The sequence below is a fragment of the Euwallacea fornicatus genome, chromosome 1, assembly GCF_040115645.1.
Source record: "Euwallacea fornicatus isolate EFF26 chromosome 1, ASM4011564v1, whole genome shotgun sequence".
In the NCBI taxonomy this organism is placed as follows: domain Eukaryota; kingdom Metazoa; phylum Arthropoda; class Insecta; order Coleoptera; family Curculionidae; genus Euwallacea; species Euwallacea fornicatus.
The window spans coordinates 6533113-6551908 of NC_089541.1; the positions used below are offsets into that span (position 1 = coordinate 6533113).

Below are 18796 nucleotides of genomic sequence, written 5' to 3' on the forward strand. Positions count from 1 at the left end.
TTTCTAGTTATTAGCTAGCCGGGGATTTCCTGGATGCTGGGGATGCTGAGAAATTATTAATTTTAACGAACAGCGTATACTATATAGCTTAATCACGCAGCAGAAGCTTAGTACAGACACAGGGCAATTCAGAATTTTGTAGTCGATTGTCTGTTTTCAGGTGCAAACATTGATTTATCCGATTAGAGGATGCAATATGACAGAAGCAAATTCAACGTTAAAAGTTAGGAATTAATCAATAGAATCTAGCACTATATAAGGATACCGGCATATTTGGAGATTGTCGCTGATGCACAGTTATGGTACAATTTTAGATATATATTTTAACAACACGCAATTACAGTTAACTATTCATACATTACTCATCATGAATAATTCAGCAATTGTAGTGAATAATGTATTCGTCCATCGGATAAACCATCATCAAGGTAAACATAGGCGGAAGTCTATTAAGCAAACCAAACCCAATTAACGAGGGATGATTCGCGAAAGTTTACATTAGTTCCCATTAATATTTGTTGTTGTACTGAACCACTGCCTAATTAACTGTGAGTTATTTTGTCTTACGTTTAGCTAAAAGCATCCTCAGTGTTCGGCACATATAGGGTCCTGTAATGGTGTGTCAAAGTTCCTTAGACTTTGTACCAATGAAATTAACAATTTGTTTCTTCTATGGGATTACATAGCACGTAAAGGCGTATTTCCAGAAATTATTTTCTAATTGAAAAGGTGACCCCAAAAAGTGTGACGATCACAACTTTGTTTCTTTAAATGGAACCACTCAAAATGTTTTTCCATTTTGAATTGCTCGTAAAATTTTAAGGTCAGTTTATTTGGAAAAATTTGAAAAATTAGCCTATTGCTAGATTTCAGAGAAATTGATATTCGAGCACTAACCGCTGCGAATTTCGGAATCAGGCTTCTATCTAATACCTAAGAGTACCTAATAAGCTACGTTTTGTCTTATTTTCATAAAAAAAAGTCCGTCGCAACCGCCAAAACAGGCCTCCGAAGTTTCATGATTTCAAAACTTAACAACTTGCTTATTTCAAATAGAATGCCCCAATTTTCTTGAGGGTATCGTGTTCAGAATTCAAAAATTTGCGACTTTGGTTATCATCACCCTACCCCTAAACCCAGCCATTGCTGAGTATCCGAAAGTTGCCCCTATTTTTCTCCTGAACGTTTTGATAGTTATAAAAAATATCAAAACAGCAATAGTATATAACAATTAGAAATTAATGAAAATATGGAATCGTTTATTATTTATTTTATTATTTTAGTATATTTTACACATGGGACCAAATTTTTTTAACGGAAAAATAAAAAAATAATGTTTAACGAATTTTACACTGATATGATATTTAAACTAATTAAAATCTGAAAATGTTTAAACTATATATTGAGTTATATCTATGACAAACGTGCAATTGCGATAAACGTACTTCATCAGCTAGAGATAAAAAATGTCATTGTGACATTTTTCATAATTATCAAAACATTTAGAGGCCAAAAGAGGAAACTTCCAGGAATTCAACAATCGTTGGGTTTAGTGATATAATAATTTGATCAAAAGTAGCAAATTTTTGAATACTGAGCACAATACCGTCGAGAAAATTGGGGCTCTCTGTTTAAAATAAGCAAGTTAGTGAAGTGTGAAATCATGCAAATTCGAAGGCTTATTTCCGCGGTTGTGGAGGACTTTTTTTTAAATTATAATACCTCCAAATATAGCTTATTAGGTGCTGTTTGAGCCCTCGACGATTAATTGCGAAATTCACTGCGGTTAGCGCAAAATACCGATTTTTGTGGGACCTTGCAGCTGTCAAATATTTCATATTTGTCGAGTAACTCGAAAACAATTCATTTTAAAATAGGACACCTTGCATGAACAAAACCTGTAATTTATCAAGAAATTTGAAGATAAGAAAAAATTGACAAGTTCCATTTAAAGTAACGAAGTTGTATAACGTCACACTTTTCAGAGTCACCCTGTACATTAGAAAACAGTTTTTGGAAATTCTTCCTCATGTGTTGTGTAATTTTGTTCATAGAGAAGCTAAGAAAATATGACGCATTATTGCAGGACCCTGTATGTGACTGCCTACGATTCAACTTTCCACAAATTCCAGACTAAAGTAGTTTTAAGCAGAAATATTCTTCCAGTCCAACTGACAGCCCAACGTGGTGTGAAATATTCTATCTTCTTGACAGCCTTATGAAGAGGTTTCAAAACTTTAAATTTTTCCGCCATTCAGTCTATGTATATGCACTTTCAAAGAATCGTTTCGTTTCCATTAGGAGTGATTTATTGTTGCTGCTGGGAAATGCTTTTCCGCTTCTTATGTGTATGCGAGGACAAATTCTTTAAAATTATGTTATTCCTAACAATTTAAGACTAAAATAGGAGATCACATAATTTGTCTTTATTTCTATGAGCGAAAGTCCCGGAAACACACAGTTATCATAGATTAATGCAAATGGAGGTAAAATATTCTAGTTCGAGCGAAGCAGCTGGCTCTTTCATTTCCATAAAACCGGAGTGACATATTGACAAACACAGACTCGTAAGTTTCATGTTTATTTGCATTTATTCAAACAGTTCATTAAGTTTTACTGGTGACACTGGTTTGAATTGATTTCGGTTTTTATATTAAAGTTTCGCATATAATAAATTGAAACTCGGGTACAGGAAAAATCAAATGAATAATAAACAAGAAAGAAAAAGCACTAATCCGAAACCAGTTCAGAGTGGGATATATCCACATTTAATTATTTACCGAATGCAAATAATCAGTAGGTCGTTACTGTATAACCAACGGGTCACAGCGGTTTGGTCACCTTGTCATAGCGATCAAACCAGCAATTTCCATTAGCCATTTTCATTTTCGCTGCGTTCCTATCATTGCTCTATGGCAAAACAAACACAATATAAAATCTTAAGGAAACCTGAGGGTTCTCCACGGGAGCTGAGCCCTTCATTTTTTTGCCCCACTCACCGTGAACAACCCTCACCCCTCCCAAACCAATAAAACGCAACTGAGAAATTCTTCAAGATGTATTTATTTTTTAGAATTAATTATGTCAATAACCTTAACCTAAATAATAAATATTTAAACGTACTCACGGAAGATGTACACACACAAATATAGGACAGTATTACAGATAGATATAATAATAATCATCATCATCTTGTTTCGTAACAATAAGTAAGTCTAAAGACGTTTAACAAGATTATTTGGAGAGCAGGGCCGGAGTCGCCGGAAAAGCGGGCTCAGGGGCGTATCCGGCGATCCGTGTGCACGAGGGCCCCTGACCGGAAACGGGACTTTGACATGGTCGAAATCACATTTCCGTTCGTCGAACAGTCATTTAGCACCATTAGATTCGTTGCACAAGAAATTAGTCAAAAGGGCCTCGTCATGCCCCCGCTCTCGTGGAAGACTTCCTTCAGAGACCTTATAAAAGGCAATAAATGTATACTTTTTCATGAGCTTTAAAAAGCTGTCCAGCTGATGCCTGGATACTCTGGAAGAATGATTGTCTATAATAATAATAATAGGTAATAATATATTATAAACCGAAAGAATGTATTTCAACTGGACATCTTTTTGAGCAAATTTAGGACTTCAGCCTCTAAAGGTTTGATATTGTTATGTGAGGGCCGCAAAAAAAGCTCGGTGGAAATCTTTGTATCGACTTTTTGTATTGCAAACAAAATTGATTAAACCTGAGTTATCTATGTATTCAATAATCACAGAGAACACATAGATAATAAGGCCTTATTGGACCTCGCAGTGCGTTGGCTTTCTTGAAGCGAATTTTCCATTAACCAAGGATTTGATAACAGCTTAAAACTTACCGAAACTATCACTATTTACAAATTAAGTACCCGGCAGTAGTAATTCTGCTATTCTAAGGCTTTGTCCCCTATAAAGGAAAATAAAAACAAAACCGTAACGACTCTATTATTGCACTTTCCGAAATTTTTTTTTTACATATTTTACATCTTACATTGGAATGTCCCTAAAAAAGTGTAACTATACCTCGAACCGTACCGTAATTATTTATTTATAACCCTATGAGTACCCTACTTAAGAGACTACCGGGTGTTTCGAGATCTAAGACATCAAATAGTATGTTTTTGGTACAAGTCATAGTTTAATTCATTTAGATACATAAATGTTATTGTTTTTTAATTAAAACCGCTTACACCGTAAATCTCAGAATAAAAGCGTTATATTATCACAGTGGTAGTCATTGCTCCATATTGGTTTTTTCACAAAAATAGATTCAATGGAGAATCACTATAGGGTTTCATCATTTAAAATGTATTTTATTTAGTATTCTATATTACTAGTTTTTGAAAGATTCTTGTGTGAGATGTTTGATTTGAACATGGGTTTAAATTATAATACAATTCACAGCACTTTGTTTGTCTAACTTATTATTAATATGATAATTTCATTGCTATCCTCAAATATCGCCATAACTTTACAATGTATGACTGACATGTATGTATTTTTTTAATTTAATTTGATAAACATTTTTGAAGAAGAGAGAAAAGAGTTTTAGTATGAGAAGAATGTAGAATTTAAAAGCTGTAAATTACTCATTAGTGATATGTTTATATCCAGAAAAATTTGATATTAATAAACGGTATGTCTTAAGTTTTTGCGTACAGGATGTTTGATTGGGAAACGGACGTATATTAATCATATAGAAGTTAGACCACATTTAGGTTTTATTCTCATACCTTTGTTGAGTTAAAATGTCTTTTATTGATATCATACTTTATTCTTACCGATTCCTAATAAAATACTCTGCATGTTGCTTTTTAATAGGCAACAATAGAAAAAACAAAGTTTTAATAAAAGTCTTAAGTAAAAACTCATCTGAAATTTTAAATTAGTGAAAAAGCCTTAGTCTTATTTGGTCAATCAGGCCCTGGATATTTTCTTCTTAACAGGGAAGCCGCTAGAATTGTGTAGCCTGGCACATATCAAACAAATCAATCGAATGGTTCATTATTAATCACCCCCAAGATAAAAAAAGTACAAAATTGAAAAAGGTTCAAAATATGTATATTTTCCAGTGAAACATCTTGTATGAGAGATGCCACTCGAAGGGAGTTATTTTTCAGTTTAAAATAATACCATATATTAATAGATACACAGAATAATTTTAAACAAATGGTTAGTTTAGTAATATCCTTCATTTTTTTTTACAGGATTTTCTGGATTCATTGTTACTGATAACAAAAGCATTAAATGAAATATCATGAATGGAAGAAATAGAAATGCGGAGGAGAAAAAGCAAAAATCCAAAACAGCATAACACCTATAGATCAAATAGAAGAGACAAGTTTGACAAGATTGTAATCGGAAGCATAAATCACCGTCAAATTTCTAAAGAAAGCTGCAAGTTAAATTTTGTATTGGTTCATGGGTTTGTGGTTCTAATATAGTGGACATAAAGTTATGGACGATAATTTAAAAAAACCGTTGTTCTGTTTGTTGATGAATTCAAAAAATGTAAATATTGAACATTGAAGAAGCAAAAATATCCGAAATCTGAAAAAGAACAAACGCGTTAAAGATATTTGGGTTTTTCTTTTGAGAGTATACTGATAAATAAATGATTAATGGATTTAAGGGCAGGAAGCATATATCTATTGTGAAGGAAATAAATTGAAAAATTACTTTAGAAGTGGACTTGACTTCAGGAATTGTAAGGCAACAGTACATAGTTATTATTTGAGAATTTTCTATGTCTTCTATGCAAAGAGGGGTATGTTTACCTTGACTAAAGGGTGGGTGCGCCACGCGAATATTATCTACTATTAACTAGAGAAATTCTACAAAGTGTCAATAAATAAGGATTAAAAGTCTAGAACTACAACAAATGTAATAACATCGTTTTTTGGTGTATCAAGTCTATCTCTACAATCGTTGCCAAAATACTATGCACCGTATACATCAGGGTATTTGTTTTTTTTTATTTGATCATTATTTTTTATTCAACGAAGATTAAGCTATTGTTGGATCCCTCTTGGAGGGCTTCAACAATATTTAAAATATTTTATATAACACTAAGTATATTTAAGACAATCTTGTTACGCACTAAAAATTGAATCATTCTCTTTCTAAGTCTCTCCTAGTGATTCTCCATTTTGAAACAAAGACTCTCTAACGAACTGGAAGTTATCAACAATGTGTTCTTCGGGATGGATTTGATATTTTCCGTTTGCTTGTTCTGGATTTTATAATTCCTTCATATATACTAGATGAGGTCAATTACCATGAAGATTTCGTGAAACGTTTTATCAAAAAAAGTGCCCATCGATAAGAGAGAGAAATGTCCCAAGTTTCCTTGAAAAACTTGGCAATAAGTAGCAATTTTCAACTTTAACAGCAAACGGATTTATTTAGGGCTGGAAGAGAACTGAGACTTTTGAAATGGAAACTTTGAGACGTAACGCGGAAAGTTGTAAGACCCCAATTTATTTCCTTTCCGGAACAAGCAAGACGAAGGTTCCTTTCTAACATCCCGTAAGATGAATTAAATATAACATGAGATGAGGATTGTCGACAGAACAATATAACAGTTAAGTTGTGCCCCTAATGGACTGTAAATGCCGTTCATCAATTTTGCTTCTGCCATAACGAAGGGTTGCCCTGGAAAATGCCAGACTATAAAAATGAGAAATATCGCATCTCTCCTGACATAAATTTTCATTCCAGTTTAAAATGTCCAGCTTCAAAGTGAAAAATTAAAACGGCTCCGTTTTTAGAAGGATTTAAATAAAGAATTATTCGCGCTAAGGAAATCTTTGTGTGCTGCCTTATTTGACGCTGGTGTTTTCATCCCACATTCGTTTTAAGTGCAATTTCAAAGAGAGTCTTACTTCCACATTATATAAACGACCACGTTTTTGGCCATGCTGTCTCAAAAACAAATCGGACGTGTCCCAAATTGCGAATTTTTTCCCCGTAAATTTCCAATACCCAAGTTTTAAAAGCCTTCAAAAGCCCTTTCGGGCGTGAATGCTGTTATTCACAGTCCCTATATATTATTTTTGTGCCTGAGTTCTCATTTGATTGACACGCCCTTAATATGCCTTTTCGGGGGCTCATATCGAAATTATATTAAATCCGCCATAATTTAATTTGGAGCCAACGAAATTAAATTCGGCTTCTCTACAGTCCACTCGAGGAACCTATTTAGATAGATATCAACGAATAACAAAAATAGATCTTTATTAGAATTTCTTCTTAGGGAATTTTGTTATTTTGAATAATGTTAATGCCTATAAAGAGCACTCGGTGCGCTGCGGTACTGCGCAGTTCGAACGCGTCGACTTACGCACTCGTAGCAGCACACGTATGCTAAACATCACTTGAACAAGATGCGTCGAAACGCTCTGCGAAAGTCTTTGTTGAATATCGTGTAGATGGCGGGATTTAGAGCTGAATTCATATATCTGAAAGGAAAAATATATCTAGGCACTCATGTATTTTTACAACTCAAAACGTTTCAGTCAACGAATATTCTAAATATCATAAAATTAACTAAAACTAGGTACCTGAAATATATGTTCTTTCGCCTTCACTTTTCGCCAGATACGCGAAATCGTTATCATAGTTGAGGCTAAAATATTTCAATGCTTATCAACTTTGGAATAAACTTGAGTCTTCGACGTGTCTGGATTTCACCAACTACGATAACTGCTGATTTATATCTGAATCCAATTTATTCCGAGAGATTTCAAGAGATGACGGTATTTGTTTTTATTCTTGGGTTTAGCAATTCAAGTTTTCTCCTTTTTAAGAAAAGCTTCAGTTCATTAAAAGCTGGATTCAAAAACACCTTTTTACTATATGCGACAGATTAAAACATAATTATCACGTTATAATCAGTTTTGGGACTAATTCCAAACGCGAATATGACCTGATCGGCCGACAATAAAGAGATTCAATGTCTCTACCTCTTTTCCATCTAAGTATCTAATAATAACTTAGTCTCTTTGGCAATTTTTTGTTTCTTAATTATTCACCAATATGCTTAATGCATAAAGCTTAATGCAAGCAAAACTCGTGTATTTTTCTATTCTGATTTTCATTGCTCCTTTTTGTTCACATTTGGCATTAAAATGATCGTCTTTGAATGCTTGCATCAAAGAAAATTACCTAATTTTCACAAAAGAATTTTACCATTTTCTTATATTCTCTCTGGCCATTATTATCTTTTTGTATTATCCCATTGCCGAGGCTTGATATATATTATTTCTTACAACTAGGATTCTAATATAATCTTTGCTTCTTCTTGGCACTTCTCTGCTCTTTACATTCTGTGCTTTTTTAAAATTAATTTGGTTGTAAAAGTTTCCATTCGTTAATTTTTTTTAGCTTATTTTCTTTAATTACTCTCAAAGGACTCCCGCCTAGTTCAACAATATTTTTTCTTGTTTTTTTTCTTTTTTGATTCGTCTCTCTTACTAACACTATATCTTTTTTTACCGATTTGATTGATAAAATAGCAATCTCTTTTTGTGGTTTACTTGCAAGTGTGTTTCAAATTTTTTTGAGTGTTCACACTTTCTTAATCTCATTCCAAGAAGTATTTGTCTTGGCTTCATTTTTTGTCCAAAATATTACAAATCTTTTCGTTTTACTTTATTGGTCACTTAGATTAGACAAAGTATTCATTCTTAATATTACTTTTTAGCTTGTCTCAGATTTTTTTACTTTCTTTCGATTCACTTCAAATTCGGCGACATTTTTATTTGCAGTTCTCTTTAATGCAAGTTTCTGTTCTTTTTCGTGTTTCTGCTGTTGTGGATTTTTTTGTTACTTCATATTCTATAGAAGTCTTTTCAGTTTTATTCAAGCTTCGTCGGTAATATTTAAGTTTTCCTCACCGCTTGTCTCCTTTTGAGGATTTTAATCGGATAAAAAGAAAAAGTCTCAATTTTCAGAGATAGTCATGGGTGAAAGAAGAAAGGATAATTTCTGTAATTTTCGCAGGTGAGTAGCATTGTTTGTATTCTAATTTAGTTTTCTGGAACTTCTCTTACAGACGGATTCCTAAAGAATCCTCTTGAAAAAAACAGACTGTTTATTTTTCTCAATACTTTCTGCTCACTTTGTATTGGTCTGGTACAAAATTAACGACGATTTTTTTCAACAAATTTTATTTAACAAAAACAATAACAAAATTTAACGAAAACATATTTAAATAATTATCCTGGAACATATTTATCATCGACTTCAATAAACGCTTCTTAATTGCTTGGTAAACGGTCTATTCTACGGGTAAGTAAGTCATGGTATTTGAAGGCAACTCAAGCTTACGCCACCGGCCACCAAGTCATCCAAATCGTCATAAATTTTATTTGTTTGGTACTTTTTCAGTGATCTATTGACTTGGTAGTCCGTACAGCCTTCAATCAGTGAATAATGAGGTTATGGGAACAGATTCCATCCCTTATTGGAGATGGATTCGACGACACGACGCTCAACACGAGGACATGATGAAAGACGATATGGTTCTTTTTACACGATCGATTCGTCTCGATTGCAGCATGAAGACGGTTAAGTTCACTCAGGTTGACGTCGCTCTTGTTGTTCATCCTTGTCGTTTCAATAACAAATGCCGTTTGAAATTATACCCCAGTGGATGATTCCACCTCTCCACCCACCAGATGCGCCACGTGACTTTCTTACAGTGGACGTTTTCCGATATTCCTTTGGATAAAATCATGGTCTGGCGATACGCCTCCTTTTTTTCTTTGACGTTTTTGAACAACTAAGATTCATCACCCGTAACGAAATTCTTCTGAATCGGATTTTGGTTACTTCGTTGCAGCAAATCGGTAAGAACAGGGACATGCTCGGCTTTATTGTTGTCGGAGAGTTCGTGCGAAATCCATCTCGTCAATTTCCTCACTTTTCCGAACTTCTTGAGACGGCGTATGATCGTGGATTCGTTGACATTGAAGTCTTCGGCCAACATTCTGCTAGTCAGATTTTCGTTCTGTTCTACGGCCGCCCGAAGTGTCTGATTGGCGAAATCCGATGATCATCCTCTTTTATCTTCATCTACGAGGTTTATATCGCTCTATTCGACCTTATTGAACCATCTTTCCATTTGTTTCTGGTTGATTGTTGCTTTACCCACAAATTTCGTTGAAATTATGAAATGAGCGTGTTGCCTTTTGTCTTTCCTCGAAGTGATACAGCATAATACGGTGGATAGCGAGATGACTTTTAGTACGCATTTTTATTTCCGAAAGAGGGAATATTACTTTTTTTTTTTAACTAAACAAAACGCCAATTTTTTCACGAAAAAAAGCGCGAAAAAATCATCGTTAATTTTAATTAACCCAATATTTTGTTGGTTTGGGTAACACATTTCTCGCCTTGTCAACAGCAAAATGCAGACCAGCTGCTGTCTATATTACGAGAATTTTTACTCCCCTTATCTTCCGAACGAACCCCTAAAGCTACACAATATTTAACGAAATAAAAACTGTGACAGTTTCATTTTCCCGAAATTAACTTAAATGGATGAGCCCATTCCGTGACTTTTTTTAATGCGCTCCATTTAAGTAAAACAAAAGCAAAACAATATTCCGACTGGAACCCATAAAGTAGCGAAAACATCATTTAATTAAGCTCGAGAGAAAAATTGAAATTTGCACGTCGGAGACTGTAAAACACCCTCGAGGGAGAACTTACCCTAACCAGAAGGCTGTAGAGAAGGCTATGGGTGGAATTTTATAGGCCAGTCTTAATATGTACATAAAGAAAAACGGCAGCCAACACGCTATAAAAGAACCCATGATAAGTCCTAAAATTAACGTGGCCCTCTTTTCTTTTTTCCTAGCTATCCGTCTTTTCTCCCTTTCAGGGTCTCTGGGTTTTTGCACCCGCGGCACTACATGTTCGACCACCGGTTTGCTTTCCGCCCCGTTGCTCTCGCCGCCCTTTCCGGACTTCTTGTCGTCGGTCCGGCGATTTTTCGAGTGTTTGCCACGCCCGAAGATCGGTTTACACAACCGGAGTTTCAGAGGTTTCACTGTTGTGCACTGGGCCACAACGCCACTGTCCGAACTACTCGGATCGAATTCACTGACCATATCGGTATCGATACCCATCGATGGTTGGCGACTTCGGGCTAATGCTGCGGCCTGCTGTTGCAGCTCCCCATTTACGGAGAGGGTTGATCCTCGGAATTGGCAGGTTGACAACGTGTTGGGTCGTGGCTGGTTGCACACCTGCAACAGAAATTTGCGCTTTACACACATAAAATATCCCATTTTGTGCAAGAATTGAAGGAAAAAATGAGCTCATTGTTGTGTCTTTCTGCACTCTTTCACATGTAAAATCCAATCTCATATGAGCAGAAGCAGAAATTTCCACTGTAATGTCTGTAACAAACAACTTGTGAACAAAGGTATTTCACAACATTGTTTTTTTCTTCTTTCATTCTGTATGAGAGGAACGCCTTAAACACAAGTAGGGGTTGTTGGAGTAGTGGAGTTGCCGACTACGCACAGTTAAAATTAACTAAATTCACCCTTTAGTAAGGACTGCGAAAAAACTTTGTTAACATTTCGGTGACAAATCTGTCCCCCTCTTCAGGGCCTAGGACCAGATTATTAGGAAGATGAAAAAATAACAAAACCGAAGTGGAGGAATTGCGAACATGTAAAAAATGTAACCAACTCTGTAACGTTTTGAAAATTCCGCGTCTCAATCGCTGAGGAATTATCGACGTTTTTGGGATATTATAATTTTAATATGGTTGAGCTAGTAGAGATGATCAGTGTTTGATAGTTTTACCCAATATACGATTCTTTTTTTTTTCATTTTATTTTCCTTGTTGGTGATTTAGTCTAAGCGGTATTTGTTTGCGTGTAATTTTTCTTTATGTGTCTGTGGTCGGTCTTTAAATCATTCATAGGAAATCAAGTGTAACCCATACGTAATGCTCACTGAACAAGACACCACACATCGATTTTATTAAGAAAAATACACTTTCGCAAATCCATTTCCCCCCTTTAATGGATGTTCGAAATTGTGAAAACATATATGGTTATTCTCAGCGTTATTTTCTTTTTCTTTCAATGTTGTTCTCGATTTAGATTAGTTCGGGTTTAGATCAACTGAAAATAGTGTACAATTCCACCATTTCAATGACCTCCAATAACACTTGTGTATGAGTTGCTATTCACAGGTTCTCTGTACGAAAAAACAAACTTTGCTTACTAAAAACAAGCAGATAATATGATACTAGTCCTGTATATATGTTCTACTCGTGCTCACATCTAACCTCTATCAATGTTTAATAATTATTTGCAAGCAATAAAATGACCGCAAAACAGATTTGCCTGCAAATTGCCATTTTGTAATTTGATTACTCATTTTAGCCAACTTAGCCTCAATTTATACTAATTTTCTCACTTCTCTGTAAATGTTACAAAAAAACCTAAAATACATATGACCTAAAATTGCATATAAATGCCCTCTCAGCTATCCTTTTAAGCTCCTAATAAGCATGGTCAATGGTCAAAGAATGAACCCCATTTACGAACAGCATCAAATTTCCTGTGAATTGTTAATGGAAGCTCCAAAGCCCGCTCACCAGAAATAATACACTTCCACGTAACAAACAGATTACAATTTCTCCATGTCGGACGCATACATACTATCTCCATATGGAAAGCATTTGGTGGGTTGTGATTCGCACTGCTCCGAGTTTGCATATTCAGTCGCCAAATTGTTTTAAGAGCCTTTTGATTAGTTTGGTTTCCATTTGCTGTGTATAAATCAATATCCCGTTTAAGGAATCAAACTGGATGTCCGATAGTTTCTTAATATCTCAATTTGGCATGCACTGGTTATGCAATATGAAAGTTCCAATTTGGCCATAGTAGGTCGAGAACGTCCATAAGGACGCGGATAAAGGAAAATTGGCTTCGTTATCAAAAGCCAGGAAGAGGTTCGATTTTTAGGGTGACTTAGTGTGCTTAGATGGCGACAAAAAGATTCGTTTATTTGTACGACAGTTGTGTATAATATCCCATTAATCAAAATACAAAGAAGTAAGAAAGGAGGGGGAAAAATATTTGTCGGGTCCACAGAAAAGAGGGCGACATATTTGTTGGGGAGTTTCTAAAGCCGCCCTTATGAATTTAAATCAACTTTCCGAGCAATGGAAAGTATATAAAAGAAAGGCGGGATTTCATCTAAGTTTAAAAGCTTTTGAGGCTGTAGAAAAGTTTTATTGAATTTTAATTTGCACCTGAACTACCTAAGTGCAGCTCTTCTAAATAAAGTTTCTTAATCTTTTGAGAACTTTCCTGTGGCAGATTTTGAAAGCCTACTTCGGAGCATCATAATTTATTCCTAGTTTAATGATTGATCTAGGACATTGTTTGCTCTTCGTAACCGAGCTTAGGACATACGAAATCTTTTTAATGTATTTTAATTTGGAATCGAACGAAATTTAGTTGCAAATGAGCGGCAATTCAATATCAATCTGTTGACAGTCGCGTATTGCAGACATCAACCGAAAAACCCCCTTTCTTCTATAATGCCTGGAGAGTTATAGGCGCATTTTAATGGGGTATTTCGTGTGGCTCTGCTGCCGGCACATCGATTTCGTATTCATGGCGAAACGCTCCGGCAGCACATTTTTAGGCAGGAAATTGCTTTTGTTGCTCCATAAAAAATCTCTTACTCCATTTTACCTGGCGCGGAATTTTTTATCCACAATAGAGTTTCTGACTAATCCACGTTGATGACCACCGTCCACCATAAACACTAAAATTCGCCCTTATCTGGGCTGGACCACAGCGCCGCTCTTACCCTTTTAAAGTTAAGCAGATTAGCAAGTTTACTTTACGTCCTTGCCTCCGTGCAGGACCGGACCTAAAACAGCAGGGCTTGTTTATTTATATTATTTGGTTAAAGGTAGGCAATTCCATAACTGAATATTTATCGTTATGGCCGAAGCGTGCTTTAACTCTATCAAGTACTTATCGGTACCATAAACGAGAGATATTTGGTTTCGAAGCTAGTTTGTGGGATCAAGAGAAATTTGTGGCTTATGTAAACATCTGTATTATCTTACGAATTCGGGCCAGACCAAATCTAGGTTAATCTTATGATCATTGAGATGATTTGCAATACAAAGAAATAGAGTCGAAATCGAAATTTTTTGTTTTTAGTAACGACGCTGGAGAATTATAAATTAACTCGTGAACTTGAAGAATTAAGTCAGAAGTACAACTTGCGAATTTGTTAATGAGCGGACGAGTAGAAACACGAGTTATTCAATTAACTCAGTATTAAAGAAGAATGTTAAAAAGCAAGATCTCTACGCTACTAAAATTTTCAAAGGAAGCTGAAAGGCACGCACCAAGTGGTGAGGGATAAAATCCTAAAATCAGCCTGAAAGCAAAATGTTCCCAGTAAACCGACAACTCAACTTCAACTCAGGAGAATCTTCTCGTAGAATTAGGATTTCAACTCGTGAGTTTGCCAAGTGTTGCTAGGTCTAGCTCAAGAGTTCGACCAGTGACCTAAGACCGAACTCATGGGTTAATAGATCATTAACAGATAGGTTAAGCCACACAAAACATGACTAAAGTTAGGAACGAGCCGTGAGAATGAAAATTGCCGAAGTGTCCAGTTGGTGAAGTACTCTATCAAAAACTATCAGAAGTAGCACGCAATTCTAATAGCACGCAATTAAAATCGCAATTGTAATGGTGGTGAAAGTTGCTTTCTTTGTTAGCAAAGAGCTCCTGATTTAAATCTGTAAATCGCTGGATTAAATTCCTGAGGGTGATTTTTTATCAACGGGGTGAATATAAAATGGCCTTTAATTCCGGCAACCCTTTCGAGGGGTGCGGAATTGTCATTTATTTTAAATAAAGCAGGCACGGTTTTTGATTTTATGTATTTACAGGTGAAACAGAGGGTAAATGCTAATTAAGGCTGGTAATATTTCCTAGGGGTGGAATGAGAATGGGCTTAATTTGGAGATTTAACAGGCCGAGTTGAAAGAAAGGTAATACGAATGTATCATCAATGCAATAAATGGAGGTGAGGGTAATTTTTGATAATATAATGTTTCTATGGTCCAATAAATGAAAGTCTGGGCTACTTAGCTCGAGCCCTTCGAATTTTTTCCAGTGGCCCCAATTTTGTGTGACATATACTGTTTTTTACGAATATAAAAGAAAAACGTATAATTTTTAAACTGTATGCTTTAAAGCAAATTACATTTCAGTTATCACATTTAGAGGGGCTATCTTGGACAGCCATTGATCGAAATATTTTTGCACTTAATTCAACTTCTCTGAGAAAACTCCATTACTCACTTCGCGCACTTTTCTTTTCCGTTACTATTAACCCGTTGATCACTCGTCTAGCTCTATTATTTAAGAGAAGACAATTTGCTTTTTTCCTACTGTCTCGGCGAATAAAAAAATCACTTTTCGAAGGTCGGAGGAGCCTCAACATATTTCAGGTGATACGTGAAATTGATTCAAAGATACAAGGGTTGGGATTTATTAGATCAGCCATAAATATTCACAATTGAAACACGATCCGTCCCAAATGGCGCAATCATCAGTCACATGCGATTTGGAGGCCGATATATCAGGCCTGGTGCTATGGAAATCACGGCTCTAGATGGAGATTACGACGAAATGATTTCCAGTCAGGATCGATATTTCAATACAAGCTAAACATATGGATGGACCATTATGCACGAACTGGTAATTTTTTTTTTGGAGAAATCTTTCTTATTTAGACTGCAAACCAATTTCGAAATTCTACACGAAGGACAAATATCTTAAACGAAAAAGGAAAACCTAAGCCGAACATCAATCCTTACTCAAATTGTCGTTTGGGGATGATGTTAATGGGATTCTGGTGGTTAAACGACCGCTGCAGACAAATTTCTTTGACCTTACTCGTTAGTTTTAGGTTTTAAGTGGGTAGTTTCATACTTAGTGGGATAAGAAATACCCGAATTTATTGGGGTTAAAATGGGCCACGTTTTGAGCGATATTGCAGGGTTTCTTTGCAGAAGTTAAAGAAATATAAATTATTCGCTTTGGGTCTATTAAATACAAGAGATATATAAAGATATACATATACATAGACTTATAGAGCTAATTGAGGCGAGTAATTTGAGCTATCATTAACCGCAATTACTCCTAGCGTTTTCGAGACATCCACGGTCGAAATTTTAAAAATAATGAATAGTAGGTTTTTCGATTTGAATAATCAGTTTTTTTTTAGTAATGTTTCTCGGTCAAATATAGATCCTACTTGAGAAAAGGTTGATATTGTATTATTCGGAATTCTGGGGACTTGAAAAAAAAGAAACATGATATATTCCCAATTTTGAATTGTTACATATCTTTGTAATTTTTTTTATTTTTGAGTTATGGGCATATATATCGGGCAATTCTAGATAAATGTGACAAACAAATGTTTTGAAATTGAGAGGACGTAAAAAAAAGTAGAATAAAATCTTTTTTATTTTTGGAGACTCAACTTTTTATACTGTAATTTTTTTTTCAAAGTAGTCTTCATCTTTTCTTTGGGGCCAACATCGTTTTTTTAAAGGGAAAACTCATTTATTTTCAAGAATCAAATTCTTTGTTGACAGTAAAAGTGTTTTTATTTGCAACATTTTCCGCTGAAAGTGATAAAAGTCATAATAATATTAGATGCAAAATGAATACTTTATTAAACTTTATAAAAATATTGAAGCAATTTTATATGTTTTAAAGTAAATTTTACTTTATTATAAAAAAAGATCAGTTCAGCAAATGTTCGAAATGATGCCCCTGCTATTCAAGACACTTATTAATTCTGTTTTGAAGTGTTTGTTAGGTAACTTTTAGCATTTAAGGTGAGATCTTTCGACAAGCGTTTACGATCCGAATTTTCATTTCTTCGGCACTCGATGATAAACGATACGTTTCAAATGACTCTAGAAAAAAAATTTAGTGAAGTCAAATTTGGTGATCGGACTAACCAGTTAACTGCACAACCAGGCCCAACCTACCTCTGTGGAAAATATTCATTTAGAACGTCTTCGCAATTTTTGGCATAATGAGGGGATCAGCCGTCGTGTTGCAACCACATTGTTAACCATCATCCTAAATTAGCTTCGTCAAGGTGTGGTACATTTTCTAGCAAAAAATTTCGATACTTGTCTGCATTGATGTTTTCATCAATGAAGTGTGGCCCAGTCAGGTGCCTACCTAAAATACCACACCAAACATGCAAAGTCCATGGTCGTTGTCTTTCCATTTCATGCAACCGATGAGAGTTCTCAAAACACCAATAATGCATGTTGTGACGATCCACTTGCCCGTGGTTTGTGAAGCTCAATTCATCCAAAAATAGTACATTTTAGAGAAAAATTGCATTTCCCAGGACTTTATTTTTGTTTTGTATCTAGTTTTATTACGAATTTTATTCTTTTCAACAAAAAATGTGTCAAGCGAAAATATTTTTACTATGACCCAGATGACAGGCGAAGGTGAACTTGGGAAAAAAAATAGACAGCATAAAAAGTTCTCGATTTCAAGATATTTGCTTATCCCATGTATCTAAAATTGCCCGATATATCAGGCAGCCTATCTATAATGCTCCTTACCAACTATTCTCTCATCCTAAAAACTTTAACGCTCTTAGTGCCATGGTTATATTATTTAAAGGAATATTTATTTTTGCAATTAATTTAATGAAAACTGGAATGCCTACCTTTAAGGTGTCCTTTTGTTCCTGTCCGTCCTGTTGGTCATTGGCATTATCGCTGGTTGAAATGTCGCTGGCCAAATCGCATGTGACCGTTGGAATAGATATAGGAGTAGTGACTGGAGGCGGTGCCTCTATGGTGGCAATTTGTCTTTCTCCATCCCGAGGTGACGTATTGCTATTACGGTCCACCGAGGCACTTGCTTCCACTGTATTATGACCTGAAACGATTTTAGCCTATTTATCCTGCACTCTGCCACATGCACGTTATAAGGGATTCGTTTCAGAATCCCAGCTTCTTCTCGGAATCAAGTTTTACGAGGCATAATACCTTTGGCACTGTATTGTGTTTAACAAAGACTTCCTTTGTGCGATGGAAACGTTTTAAAGGCAAACTAACGATAAGGCCCCAAACTGCAACATTTCCACTATAGTTGACGCCAAGGATAAATAATAAACGACTCTTTTGTCTCGGAAATATTACCGTTCAAAGGGTCTCTCTTTTCAAAGTTAAAATTTAAGGTTTTACCCTCCACTGTCCTTCTGGAAATGACACAGTTCATTGCGCAAGGTGATCTCTAACGTTCCACTCGAATTCATAGCCTTTCATCACCCTTTGAATCTGGTGTTGGGAAAAAACCCAACATAAATCAGCGTTATCGCTGGGTACCAATTAGGCCCTAAAGACGTGGAACAATCCCTAAAACATCTGCTGCATTGCACCCCGCGATGCAGCACTTACCCTCACGTGTTTAAACCCGGCCACCGTAATGGCACTGGTTCCTTGAATTATCGTTGTCCCGATTTATGGGGGGCACCAGATAAATCTGTCAAGGAAACCAGAGAGCCACATCTGGGTTTTGACCGTGAAGATTCCTAGGAAAAAACTTTCCACAGAACTAGGGGGCGGTGTCAGTTGGGATTGGTTAAGATCTTTTCGTGGTAATCTCCCTCCAGCCCCACCATCCCTGGGACGCAAATAATTTAGGACTCCCAAAGAG

At 35.6% G+C, this 18796-nt stretch overlaps 1 protein-coding gene across 1 annotated transcript in view; it reads right to left on the reverse strand.

Annotated features, from left to right (window-relative positions):
• Positions 1-3044: 3044 nt before the first annotated feature.
• The window catches only part of Octalpha2R (alpha2-adrenergic-like octopamine receptor), a 128592-nt gene continuing 112840 nt past the window's right edge, over positions 3045-18796 (reverse strand). Inside the window, exons 3-5 of the mRNA XM_066287726.1 lie at positions 17802-18016; positions 10740-11278; positions 3045-7483 (exon numbers count right to left, since the gene is read on the reverse strand). Coding sequence (XP_066143823.1) covers positions 7396-7483; positions 10740-11278; positions 17802-18016 — 842 coding nt within the window. The 3' untranslated portion in view covers positions 3045-7395. The remainder of the gene's footprint in view (positions 7484-10739; positions 11279-17801; positions 18017-18796) is intronic.